Source organism: Palaemon carinicauda, chromosome 11 (genome assembly GCF_036898095.1).
Source record: "Palaemon carinicauda isolate YSFRI2023 chromosome 11, ASM3689809v2, whole genome shotgun sequence".
Lineage (NCBI taxonomy): Eukaryota > Metazoa > Arthropoda > Malacostraca > Decapoda > Palaemonidae > Palaemon > Palaemon carinicauda.
The window spans coordinates 88,822,195-88,836,099 of record NC_090735.1 but is presented as its reverse complement, the minus strand read 5'-3'; the positions used below and the strand labels follow the sequence as shown (position 1 = coordinate 88,836,099).

The following is a 13,905-nucleotide window of genomic DNA, read 5'->3' as shown; positions in this document are numbered from 1 at the left end:
TCTGCTCTTATATTTTGTCAAATACTCAAGCACTTATCATACAACATTACTGTCCCAAAGTAGATGTTTACCTTTTTCTAGTTATTTTGAAACTCATTTAAACAAGGCCACCAAGGTGCTGAAAAATAAAAAAAAAAGTGTTGTTCTGGCTTTCAGCTTTCTCTGGTGTTGTTGCCATTTGCAAAACAAAACATAAAATTGACACTTCCTAATAAAACAATGAAGAAAACAATCTGATCAAACAAACAAAAACAAAAATATAAAAAGCCTGCATGTTATAGAGGCCAAATCAAAACCCATTACTAACATAACATTAACAAACTACAACTGTTAGAAATGTTATGCACAATCTATAATTCAAAAATTGTAAAAATGAGAATCACTAATATAAAAAGCAACAAAACATGACAGGGATATCATCAAGGATTGAATTCGACTAATCTATTCAGAAATAACCAACATAGAATTTTTGCCAAGTGTATCGCTTTAATATAAAAGTGATAAGAATTTCAGTTATGTTTCGAGTTGGGATATTTTCTACCAGTTGTTTTTTGTTCTGAGGGATTAGCCACATAAACATTACTTGTTTGCATTTTCCCATTACCATCTTATATTCTATTTCTTTTTATTTATTAGCATTTTATAGTACTGCACAGTAAAATTTTTTGGATGGGTTATTGAATCCCAATGGTTTCAACTCTAATTTTGCTCCTCTTACAGTCATACCTGTCCTATCTTGTAAGATCCTACATTCATTAATGTGCATGCAGGATAAACACTTTCGATCTAGCAAAGCACAATTTAACTAACCCTGATACTTGCGCATGGTTGACTAATCCACAGTTACTGTTTTAGAATGATTTATTGTTAACTTGTTCTCATCATTTATTTATTTCCTAATTTCCTTTCCTCACTGAGCTATTTTCCCTATTGGAGCCCTTGGGCTTATAGCATCTTGCTTTTCCAACTGGGGTTGTAGCTTGGCTAGTAATAATAATAATAATAATTAGCATTTGGGACCATTTTACATATTTGCTGCAGTTTTAGCATTATTGAAGTCATATATTTGAGACATTTTCAATGGTATCCTGTCTTCTGGTAATATTAATGTCATCTGTGCACTGTTCACGGCATCTATCCTATTCATTGTCATATAATTTTCTGACTGGTTTTTGGTAGTAGTTTCTATAAGCCATTAACTTTCTTTAGTTTTTTTTCAAGAAGTATATCTTTTCAAAGACATCTTGAAAAATGATAATCTTTGAGTCTAAGTGCTGCTATTTAGGTACTGTATCTATTTTCACTGCTGAAAAACTTGACCAGTTTTCCCTTCCGATAAAAATAAGAATTGGAAAATAATTAGATATGGTTTAAAATGTTATTTTGATAATAAAATAAATTTTTTAATATACTTACCCGGTGATTATATAGCTGCAACTCTGTTGCCCGACAGACAACTCTACGGTAAAAACTCGCCAGCGATTGCTACACAGGTTGCGGGTGTGCCCAACAGCGCCATCTGTCGTCCAGATACCCAGTACTCAATGTAAACAAAGACTCAATTTTCTCCTCGTCCCACTGCGTCTCTATTGGGGAGGAAGGGAGGGTCCTTTAATTTATAATCACCGGGTAAGTATATTCAAAAATTTATTTTATTTTCAAAATAACATTTTTCAATATTTAACTTAGCCGGTGATTATATAGCTGATTCACACCCAGGGGGGTGGGTAGAGACCAGCAATATATGTTTACACTTTTATGAGATAAGAGTTTTTATTTCATTTTAGAAGTTATCAAAATAACAAAAACAAAATAAATAGGTACCTGGTAAGGAAGTCGACTTGAACAATTACTCTGCCTTTTAAGTACGTCTTCCTTACGGAGCCTCGCGATCCTCTTAGGATGCTGATCGACCCCTAGGATCTGAAGTATCAAGGGTTGCAACCCATACAACAGGACCTCATCAAAACCCCTAATCTAGGCGCTCTCAAGAAATGACTTTGACCACCCGCCAAATCAACCAGGATGCGAAAGGCTTCTTAGCCTTCCGGACAACCCAAAAAACAACAATAAAAACATTTCAAGAGAAAGATTAAAAGGGTATGGAATTAGGGAATTGTAGTGGTTGAGCCCTCACCCACTACTGCACTCGCTGCTACGAATGGTCCCAGTGTGTAGCAGTTCTTGTAAAGAGACTGGACATCTTTCAAGTAAAATGACGCGAACACTGACTTGCTTCTCCAATAGGTTGCGTCCATTATACTTTGCAGAGATATATTTTGCTTAAAGGCCACGGAAGTTGTTATAGCTCTAACTTCGTGCGTCTTCACCTTAAGCAAAGTTCGGTCTTCCTCACTCAGATGTGAATGAGCTTCTCGTATTAACAAACTGATAAAGTCTGACCAAGCATTCTTTGACAAAGGCAAGGATGGTTTCTTAACTGAACACCATAAAGCTTCAGATTGGCCTTGTAAAGGTTTAGTACGCTTTAAATAGAACTTAAGAGCTCTAACAGGGCATAAGACTCTTTCTAGTTCATTGCCTACGATCTCCGATAAGCTGGGGATATCGAAAGATTTAGGCCAAGGCTGAGAAGGCAGCTCATTTTTGGCTAGAAAACCAAGTTGTAGCGAACAAGTGGCTTTTTCTGACGAAAATCCTATGTTCTTGCTGAAGGCATGAATCTCACTGACTCTTTTAGCCGAGGCTAAGCATACCAGGAAAAGAGTCTTAAGAGTGAGATCTTTCAGGGAGGCTGATGTAACGGCTCCAACCTGTCTGACATGAAGAATCTTAGTACCACGTCTAAATTCCATCCAGGGGTAGCCAAACGACGCTCCTTGGTGGTCTCAAAAGACTTAAGGAGGTCTTGCAGATCTTTAAGTTTGGAAAGATCTAAGCCTCTATGCCGGAAGACCGATGCCAACATGCTTCTGTAGCCCTTGAAAGTGGGAGCTGAAAGGGATCGTCCTTTTCTCAGGTATAAGAGAAAAACAGCTATTTGAGCTACAGAGGTACTGGTCGAGGATACAGAAACTGACTTGCACCAGTCTCGGAAGACTTCCCACTTCGATTGGTAGACTCTAATGGAAGAAGCTCTCCTTGCTCTAGCAATCGCACTGGCTGCTTCCTTCGAAAAGCCTCTAGCTCTCGAGAGTCTTTCGATACAGTGAACCCTCGCTACTTCGCGGTTCGACCATCGCGGATTCACCACTTCGCGGATTTTTTTCATAACCCATGTATATACATATATCGCGGATTTTCCGGAAATATAAAAAATACCGCGATGTGACCGATGGTGCAAGATTGGAGAAAGTAAGGAAAATTGAATCATGATTGATTTTCAATATAAATGAAACTTTGAGGAGCAACAAAGATATCATTTGTTAGAGAGATAGAGAGAGGTAAGGAATGGGAGGTAGTGAAAAGTAGCCCACAGAGAGAGAGAGAGAGAGAGGTAGAGGTAGAGAGAGAGAGGTAGGAGAGAGAGAGAGAGAGAGAGAGGTAGAGAGAGAGAGAGAGAGAGAGAGAGAGAGAGAGAGAGAGAGAGAGAGAGAGAGAGGGGGAGGGAGAGAGAGAGAGAGAGAGAGAGAGAGAGAGAGAGGGGGGTTTAAATTTAATAAACAAAAAAATTGATAGGTTATAACACATTGGTGCTTATGTAATATCAACTGTATACTGTAGACAGTTTGAATAAGTTAAGAAATTGTATAAACGATACTTTGTTAGTGTATTCGTACACACTCAAGAGCGGCAGCTAGATGACAGCTGATCTAATCACAGCCAAAAGTAAAACAAATAGAAGTCAACAAAACTCGATTTTTAAAACACACCCGAAATTTAAAAACAAAAGTACACGCTTTCTTAATGTGCAATTAACTATTTAAAGAGTGGCAATTTTCTAGAATAAAATGATATTTCCCAAAAAATAATGGTTTGCTGATGAAATCGGATGCCGTATTTTTAGCTAAGATTGAAATGGATGTAGACTCGGCCTAATTTTTTCGTTTCGTATTTAATTGACACTAAGAAAACTAATTTTAGTTTCTTCATCTAAATGTAAGTATTGTATAACACGAAGAGAGAGAGAGAGAGAGAGAGAGAGAGAGAGAGAGAGAGAGAGAGAGAGAGAGAGAGAGAGAGAGAGAGAGAGAGAGAATGAATCAGCTGTTGTAATCAAATGGCGTGTTTTTGTTTTGTGAGAATTTTGTCGCCACGACTATAACAACAACATACTGTACTGAACTTTACAGTATTTTACAGACTATTGTAATATGATAAAGTAAAATATTTGTAATCTACTTTATATGAAATGGGGCTATTTTTTTTTGTTTAAAATTTACATTTACGTATGTAAAACAACTCTCTCTCTCTCTCTCTCTCTCTCTCTCTCTCTCTCTCTCTCTCTCTCTTTCTCTCTCTCTCTCTCTCTCTCTCTCTCTCTCTCTCCTCTCTCTCTCTCTCTCTCTCTCTCATAGATTGTTTTCCTGCTTTGCTACGTACGTATGATTTTATATAGATACGGTAAATAATATTTGTAATAACATATTTTATAAAAGCTTTTACTGTAATATCATTATTTATCACTTTCATCATGCGGGTTAAATTCCTTAGTTTGTTTACTGAGCGTACTTTATGACGCCGTCGTTTCAGGCGGCGTCATAAAAAAAAACATTTCATTTGGAAGTCCTAAGAAAAATTAAGTAAAACATTAGTAATAATCAAATCAACATACTGTACTGAATAATCAATATAATCGATGCTAAAACTAACCTATACACAAATGTGTAAATGCGTTTGTTTCTTCATTATAATCAGAGATAAACGTAAACAAAACATTGGTTGCCATTTTTATCGTGCTTTTTGGCGTGTTTAGTAAACGCATGATATAAAGTCGCCTTTAATATTTGTGCCTGTTTTAGTTTAGGGTACGTTAGTACATGCATTAAGTGTTCTGTACATTAAAAGGTAGTTTGTTAACAGTACTACGTACAAGGGAAGGTTTTAAAAGTCTGAATATACATGTTAAATAAATAGGTAAATATGGTGTCACTACTTCGCGGATTTTCACCTATCGCGGCCGGGTCTGGAACCTATCTACCGCGATAAACGAGGGTTCACTGTAGTCTGAAGGCAGTCAGACGAAGAGCGTGGAGGCTTTGGAGTACGTACCTTCTTTACGTGTGGCTGACGTAGAAGGTCTACCCTTAGAGGAAGACTACTGGGAACGTCTACTAACCATCGAAGTATCTCGGTGAACCATTCTCTCGCGGGCCAGAGGGAAGCAACTAACGTCAACCTTGTCCCTTCGTGAGAGGCGAACTTCTGCAGTACTTTGTTGACAATCTTGAACGGTGGGAATGCGTAGAGATCCAGATGTGACCAATCTAGGAGGAAAGCATCTATATGTATTGCTGCTGGGTCCGGGACTGGAGAGCAATAGATTGGAAGCCTCTTGGTCAGCGAGGTTGCAAAGAGATCTATGGATGGTTTTGCCCAAAGTCTCTTGCACACATCCTTGTGGAGGGTCCATTCGGTTGGAATTACTTGCCCTTTCCGACTGAGACAATCTGCTATGACGTTCAAGTCGCCTTGGATGAACCTCGTTACTAGGGAGATGTCTTGACCTTTTGACCAGATGAGCAGGTCCCTTGCGATCTCGTACAACGTCAGTGAGTGGGTACCTCCTTGTTTGGAGATGTACGCCAAGGCCGTGGTGATGTCCGAGTTAACTTCCACCACTTTGCCTCGAAGGAGAGACTTGAAGCTTTTCAAGGCCAGATGTACTGCCAACAGCTCCTTGCAGTTGATATGCATGCTCCTCTGACTCGAGTTCCACAGTCCTGAGCATTCCCGACCGTCTAGTGTCGCGCCCCAGCCCACGTCCGATGCGTCCGAGAAGAGAACGTGGTTGGGAGTCTGAACAGCCAGGGGAAGACCCTCTCTTAGGTTGATATTGTCCTTCCACCAAGTCAGACAAGACTTTATCTTTTCGGAAACCGGGATCGAGACCGCTTCTAGCGTCTTGTCCTTTTTCCAGTGAAAAGCTAGATGGTATTGAAGAGGACGGAGGTGTAGTCTTCCTAGTGACACAAATTGTTCCACGGATGACAGCGTCCCTACCAGACTCATCCACAGCCTGACTGAGCAGCGTTCCTTCTTCAGCCTCTTCTGGATGGATAGCAGGGCTTGATCTATTCTGGGGGCTGATCGTCTTGTTGTTCAGCAACGTCCTCATCAGAGGGTTCCTCATCCGAAAACTGATGAGGAAACGGCAACGTCTGGCTCGCTGAGTCCGGTCGCAATATCATGGAACTGCTGCACAGTCTGTGAACTGTCAACAACCATGGGTGCGCGAGGAAGCACAGCGTCAACCCGAGACTGTCTAGACCGTCTGGGTTGTGCAGTCAACACCCTACCGGGTTGCTGAGGTTGACGCACTGCGTCAAAACAAGTCACCTCTGCTGGTTGTTGAACGTCCTGAACGTCAACAACCACCTCCGAGCGTCGCTTAACGTCAACGTGCGGCTGGCAACCCACACTGGGTCGCATCGGTGGAGGAACCACCTCAACTGGCAGACGCGAGTAGGTTACCTCAGCGTCAACAGGGCGCACAACCGACCGGTTGGAAGGTTGTTGGCCAGAAGGTTCGGTAGCAACCTTCTCCGCATTAAAGTCCTCTATCAAGGACGCAAGCTTGGACTGCATGTCTTGCAGCAAAGCCCATTTAGGGTCTACGGGAGCAGGTGTGGCAACAGACGGGGTTAGCGACTGAGGCGGTACCGCTTACCATCCCTGAAAGCCTTGTTATGCATGACATAATTGTACAGCAAAACTTCAAAGGCTCGAAAACAGCTGTGAAGTTGACCTGTAAACAACTTGGAGCGTCTCCTGGCTAGGCGCCAGGGCGAGTCTACCAGAATTGAGAAGTCTATCTGGGCAGAGGCATGAACTCCCAAGCCGAGAACTTCTCTCGTGTCATATCAGACTCTCGCTCTATAAACCAGTTTAAAAGAAGGGAAAGCAAAGGCTGTATCCCCCAAACTCCTCCTGGTGAAAAACCAGTCGCCTAGCCAACGTAAAGCTCTCTAGGAGAGCGAGAGAGCACTAGCTTAAAAACAACGGCTTCGAAGTAGCTAGGCCTAGTGTAAGCTCTGACGTTTAGGCGAACGAGGAGCAGCAGTTACAAAAAGATCCGGACAAAGATCCTTAAAAAAATCATCATGATTTAATTAAAGTCCATAGGAGGCTAAGCAGCTTTAGGCTCCTCTCCATCTGACAGAGTCCTCAAGGGAATATCAGTAGGAGGGGGAACAGCAACTTCCTCATCTACAGGAACCTTGTCCGATAAAAGCTGAGTCTCAAGCAAGGGAGAGACCTACCGTGGTGGCAATGCTTTACAAGCAGAGACCACACTCACTGGTGCATTAGTAGCGGACCAGAACGCAACGTCATGTAACTGCTTGACAGTCTGTGAACTGTCAACAACTGAACTGTCAACCACAACAGGTGCGTGAGGACGCATAGCGTCCACTCGAGACTGCTTTGACTGCCTAGACTGAGCAGTCAAAACAACTCTAGAATGCGGAGATTGACGCACAGCGTCAAAACAAGTCAACTCCGATTGTTAGTGAACGTCTTTGAACGTCAACAGGAGCATCAGCAAGTGGCCTAACGTCCAAATGCGGCTGAAAAACCACACGAGACCGCATCGAGTGTGGTTCTAAACAACCTGACTGACGTGACTAAGCTACGCCAACGTCAACAGTAAGCACAAAGGAACGTTAGGTTGGCTGAAAGCCAGGATATCGATGAGATAAACGGCTAGACTCAACGGACTAATCAGCAGAATAGTCTTCCATAAGGGAGGCAAGCATATACTGCATGTCTTGCCATACAACCCATTAAGGATCGGAAATGGTTGTGGTAAGAGACGAGGGTAACGTCTGTGACCGCAACACTTTGCCAACAAAAAAAAAAAAAAAAAAAGACTCTCGGAGTCTGTGTTACGCTTTTGTTAGGCGGCGAGCAGTTATCTGATGACTGCATAGGGTCAGAGCTGTCCTAATGGTTGTAACCAGGACGCTGGACCTGTCCTGAAAGGACTGACTTTCGCTTAAGGGCTTCGAAACCTTGTGACAGGTTTCTTATGCGAAAAGCCTTCGGATGACGAGGAGAAACAACGTCTCTCTCGTCTTATGGTAGGGGAGATCTTGGTAAGATACACCCGATACCATAGAGGGAAAACGTCTGTTCTTTGATCAAGGCCTCTCGAATCCATAAGTCGTTTGACATTACTTCTCCCCTGGGCTTGGGAGCATGCAAGAGGTCCCGGACTAGGTGAACGACAGGCACGAACAGACGAACCCTCGGACGCAACACTGTAACACTTTGCGCATATCACTTTATCACTTCGATTTTCTGTTTTGCACTTATTTCACTGAAATCGAAACTTTTACTGATTTCTACCTGAAACACGCAATTCTACCCTTCATTAAAAGGTAGTAATAGCGAAATCAGTCGTATAATGCAAGCTCATTAATACCAGCAAAAAACAGAAAACATATTTTAAGATAAAAAATTCAGTGGCTGGGAAAGAGACTAAACACTAGTTCATATAACTACGTTTTCAATCTCTCACCGCACATAGCCTGGGGACAAGAATAAAAAACTAAAAACGTTTCATCCTTCCTCCCCGTACAGCGACTAGGGACGAGAGTAACTCGAGAACAACGTTACCCGCTTGAACGGAACGTTTTCTCTCCTCTCTCTCCCTCCGTCTCTATCTCTCTCTCTCTTTCTCTCTTGATTTCGCACCTAAGAGAAGAGCCCAATTATATTTCGTCAAAAAAACATGTTATTTGACTAAAGGAAAAAACTGAAAGGTTTTTCAAATAAAAAGTTCCTTTAAAATAGAATTTAAAACATTTAAGCTAAGAAAGAATGAACAAAACGTCAGAATCGATTTACTCTTACTGCAAAGTGAAACCGTGATACACTCTCTCTCTATCGTAACGATAGAGCGCATGTTGAACGTCCTGAACGTCAACAACTGCGTAGCATAAATAAACAAAACGTTAGTTCATCTTTGAAAACAGTACGAAGACTATCAAAGAAATTCTTTCAGAAAATATTACATTTAAAAAGTTTTAAATCCTTTAAAAGCTAATTACGATATAAAGGGCTCAACGTTGATTAACTTCGGTTTCCAAGTTAGGACCGCCTACTCTCAGGAAAGGTCTATATAAACAAAACATTAAAATTTATTTTTATATGTTTATAATAAATGGAAAGTTAATCGAAGAGGCCTAATAAAGGCGGAGAGATATAAAATATATAGAGGAAAATCTATAACGTGATAAGATAATTACTAAAAGCCTAAACACACTTCCGTCGAAGGGAAGGGTCGGCCATTTAAAAGTGAAAGAAAGTCCATACTCTCTTTGTCACCATAATCAAATCTATCCAAAACGAGTTCAAGATTTAAGATGAAGATAAAACACCTGCATAGCGAAAGCTCAAAACTAGAATAAAGTACTTCACCAATTAGTTGTGAAAAAACTCCAGTTTAGCAACAGCGAGTAAGTACGTCTTGTCGATAGCTCGACAGAGAGAAAATTGAGTCTTTGTTTACATTGAGTACTGGGTATCTGGACGACAGATGGCGCTGTTGGGCACACCCGCAACCTGTGTAGCGATTGCTGGCGAGTTTTTACCGTAGAGTTGTCTGTCGGGCAACAGAGTTGCAGCTATATAATCATCGGCTAAGTTAAATATTGAAAACTTTATTTTGATTTTAGGGTTGTAGTGGCCTGTTGGTAACGTACTTGCCTGATGATTGCCAGACTGGGTTTCGAGTTACGTTCAAACTCATTAGTTCCTTTGGTCGCTGTAACCTCACTACCTTAGTGAGCTAATTATGGGGTGTTTGGGGGAGCCTATAGGTCTATCTGTTAAGTCATCAGCAGCCACTGACTCGCCCTTCTTTGTCTTAGTTTGGGTGGAGAGGGGGCTTGGGTGCTGACCATGAATGTATATATACATGGTCAGTTTCTAACCCAATATCCTGCTTGATAGGGCAATGTCACTGTCTTTTGCCTCTGCCATTCATGAGCGGCCTTTCAACCTGTAGTTTCATCTCGTAAGGATCCAACGTTACATAGGAGGTTTGTCTGTTTTTTGTCTTGAGGAAGAATCTCTGTAGTTTGAAGTTGAATAATTATTAATAGATTGAAGATTTTTTAATTCTCGTGAGATGGCCTCCTTCCCACATATCAAGGGGATGTATGTAGTTGTGTCACATATGGTGACTATCCTTGTAAAACCTATGATATACACGTTACCCTCAATGCCCTAATGATAATAGTCTTTCAATATTGGACTGATAAAGGCAAGGCTGGCCACAATTCTTCTGCCCTGCTCACACCCGTCAGTTACTCAAATTCTATGAGTGAGATAGCAAGCCGTCCATCCTTACCATACTTCACTATTCAAGAGCAATCTACTCTAATCTAATCTGAGTATTCAAAGCATTCTTCCTGATAAAAGATGATGAAAAAATAATGGGAAAAAGGTATAAAACCCAGCTAATTTTGTTAAGAGCAACTAGGTATTTAGAATCAAATTATGTTTCGATCCAAAGAAACTGTTCTCCAAATTCCTCTGACCAATTACAAGGGGCTAGGAATCTAGGGAAAAATAAAGAAGAGGGAAAAAGATTAGTACAGGTGAAAGGAGGGATCACTGTGTTTTATGATGGTTTGGTCATTTGGAGAGAATGGAGGAATATAAGTAGGTGAAAACATAAATAACCAAGTGTCAGGATGAAGTGGAAGAAAAGGACCTAGAAAGAGTTGGAAAGGAAGGGCCTTAATATTACAGAAGATTGAAAGCACATGTGAGATAAGAGGAGAATGGTGGTTTGTATTGGAGGTTTGACATGCTGCAGATGAGCCTTCTGTTTAAGTTTATAAAAGGGCTAAAGAAGAATTAGTTTCATATAAGCATCATTAATGATTCCTTATTTCAAAGGGTGACTTTGAGTATGAATAGTTGTTTTTTCTCGAGAGTCCAATTCTGTTCGGGAAGTGCCTTAATGTTCAAATATGCTGTATTGTACATGAGCACAAACACACACAAGAGAGTAAACAGTCTCCCACAGTTGTAGTCAATCTCTCTTCTTCCTTTAACAAAAGTGGAGACAGTAAATATTCTGAACCAGAGTATGCATAAGGCTAGGTAAAGCAATGGTTTGTGTGTGCTTATTATAAAAAATAATATATGTGAAAATTAGGGACCCATATTTCAAAAAAATTCCAATTAATCTGTAATACATTTATCATACACTGAAGTTATGGCATTTTACAAAAAGCCGTTACTTTTGACCTTTCCACAGACTACCTTAATTTTTCTTACTTTCCCAAAGTAAGCATTAGTGCTTAAAGATCTTTGTCGCTTTCTTTTATTAATTACTCATATGCAAGTTTTACAAACTATGTATGTAACATATATCCAAGGAAAGGAAATTTATTTGGCTTTATGATAATAGATATAAATTCCTAACTTTTATAGGTTTTGTGCTAAGGTGAGTTACGTAAAATGCCCCAATAAAGGGCCCGGGGCTTGATTGCCAAATCATTGGGCGAGTGGTTGACACTTAAGGGTTAATGTCAAACTTATCATATAACTGTTTTATAACAGATGCTTGATCTACACAATCACACCCTCTTTCTTGTCTAATGGCGATGAAGGGAGTAGAAAAATTGGACATAAAATATGCCCAATGGTTCTCAAAGGATTAAGAGAAAAGTGTGTGTGACATACATGAACCTAAGAAAAGCTTATGATTGAATCGACAAAGATGCAATGTTCAGGATGTTGTGAATGTATGATATAGAAGACAAGATAAAAGAGTATGACAAAAGTTTATGATTGAAGTGAAGCATTTGTTTAAAGAATGCAGATGGAAGAGCAATTAGATTAGTGTGAAAATGGTGTTAGGTCTAAATGACTGTTCAACATCTTTATTGACGGATGGAAGCCAAAAATTCAAAGAACAGGCAACAAATGATAATGGATGTGAGTAGATTGCCGTGGGATAAGAAAATAAGTTGTGCATGGAGTATCGAAAGATACTGCTAATTGGGGATAGTGAAGAGAAACTATAGAAAAGAGTGTTTAAAAGCTTACGCAAGAGAAGAGAGTTTAAAGTTGATATGAGGAAGAATAAGGTAATGAGGGTAAATGTAAACCCGGACGATGAAGCAATGAATCTTAATATAGATGGTATAGGAATGGAAATGGTTGATTCATATCTGTATTTGGAAGTAACTACCATACAGTGGACAGTGGTAAGATGAGAGAAATAATAGGTGATGCGGGAAAGGTTGCTAGTGGTGAACTAAAGACACTTAAAAGCTTGAATTGCTTGTGGAAGCCAAGGTAAGAATGTATAAAAGGACTTTTGGTCAAGCTTTCCTTTAATCAATGTACAGAATGGATGCTATGTACAAATAAAATAAAATAGGTTGAAGATGCTGAAATGAGCAGTGTGAAACATGTATGCAATGCAAGAATAATTGATAAGGTGAGAAGTAAGGAGACGTAGTTGTGCTAAAAACGTTAGTATAAGTGAAAGAACGAATCCAAAGATTTTGATGTGGTTTCGTTGTGTGGAAACTAATGACAGAAATGGTGATTAACTTATGAGTGGTAATAGGAAATGAAGGCACAGAAAGAGATTGATATACTGTATTTGAAAGAAGTATTGGAAAGGAAGAGCCTTAATATCTAGGATATGTGCAAGTGATTGATTATCAGTTATCTGGCATCCTGACATCTACGGTCCTAGACGCCGATATATGTGCAAATGGTTGCAGCATAAAAACAAATGGCAATGTGTGAATAGAGGATTTTGTTCAGTGCAAATGAACCTTCTATAAATGTTTATGGAGCAACCTTATGTTATGAAATCTTACTGTATTGGAACTTCACCTTCAATTCAGTAGTTCATGTATGAATATGATAATGACTGTTGTATTATTTTTTCTCTATGAAAAAAATCTTATTTATAAAAAATATACATAAAAATAAAGTGAAATATTTAGTACGTAGTATATGATTATAAAATATCAAGTAAATGGTATATGATTACAAAGTAAATCATAAAGGTATAGGAAAGTACAGGAAGAGAAGAAAGGAGAAATAGTCTGTGAATAACCTAGTCAATAAGATTTAAGCTTCGGAATTTGCAACATCAGGGTGAAGTAGACAAACTCCTTTGAACATGAAAGGTACCAAACCTTAGTTTTAGGTAGTGGTTTAAGGATTTTTACTATACAAGTATTGTAAAGACATCTAAGATCCCTAAAAGGCATCACCTAAATTATAACTCTTCTATGACAGCAATGCCAAATACAATCTTGCCGTCTCATATCTTTTTAACCCTCTATGGCCAATTGAAATCTCAAGAAATTGTAATGCATTCAATCATTCACTCTGGGGATTCATGCCTCACTATAATCTATTACCAATCAGATCCGACTCCTTTAATAAAAACTATTCATGTGAAAATTACCTTACTTTTTACAAGATAGGAATTTTGACCCTAAAAATAGTATTTTAATAGTAAAATTAATTTCTATACTCACCTGATGTTTATATTGTTTCTTCTTCAGAAGCCCAGTTTATTAGACACTCACACAAAAAAAGTTTTGAAATTTTGAAATTTTCCTATTTTCTTTTGCGCTAAACAACACATGCCCTTAACAAGGAACAAAGCCCTCTACCTCAGGTGGTATAAAGCACAGGGTGTCACCTCAAGAAATATAGACTTCAGTTTCAAAGTAGACATTATCCCTCTTGATACTATGAGTCAGGGGAGAGGGTTGGCACATATACGAACAT

At 39.5% G+C, this 13,905-nt stretch overlaps 1 protein-coding gene across 3 annotated transcripts in view; it reads right to left on the bottom strand.

The window, feature by feature from the left end:
- Tmem63 (transmembrane protein 63) overlaps positions 1 to 13,905 on the bottom strand; it is a 187,041-nt gene that overhangs the window by 19,359 nt on the left and 153,777 nt on the right. The window contains exon 17 of one of the 3 annotated variants that reach the window (XM_068383172.1): positions 72 to 118. The exons of the other annotated variants lie outside the window; for them this stretch is intronic. Coding sequence (XP_068239273.1) covers positions 98 to 118 — 21 coding nt within the window. The 3' untranslated portion in view covers positions 72 to 97. The remainder of the gene's footprint in view (positions 1 to 71; positions 119 to 13,905) is intronic. 3 annotated transcript variants of the gene reach the window in all.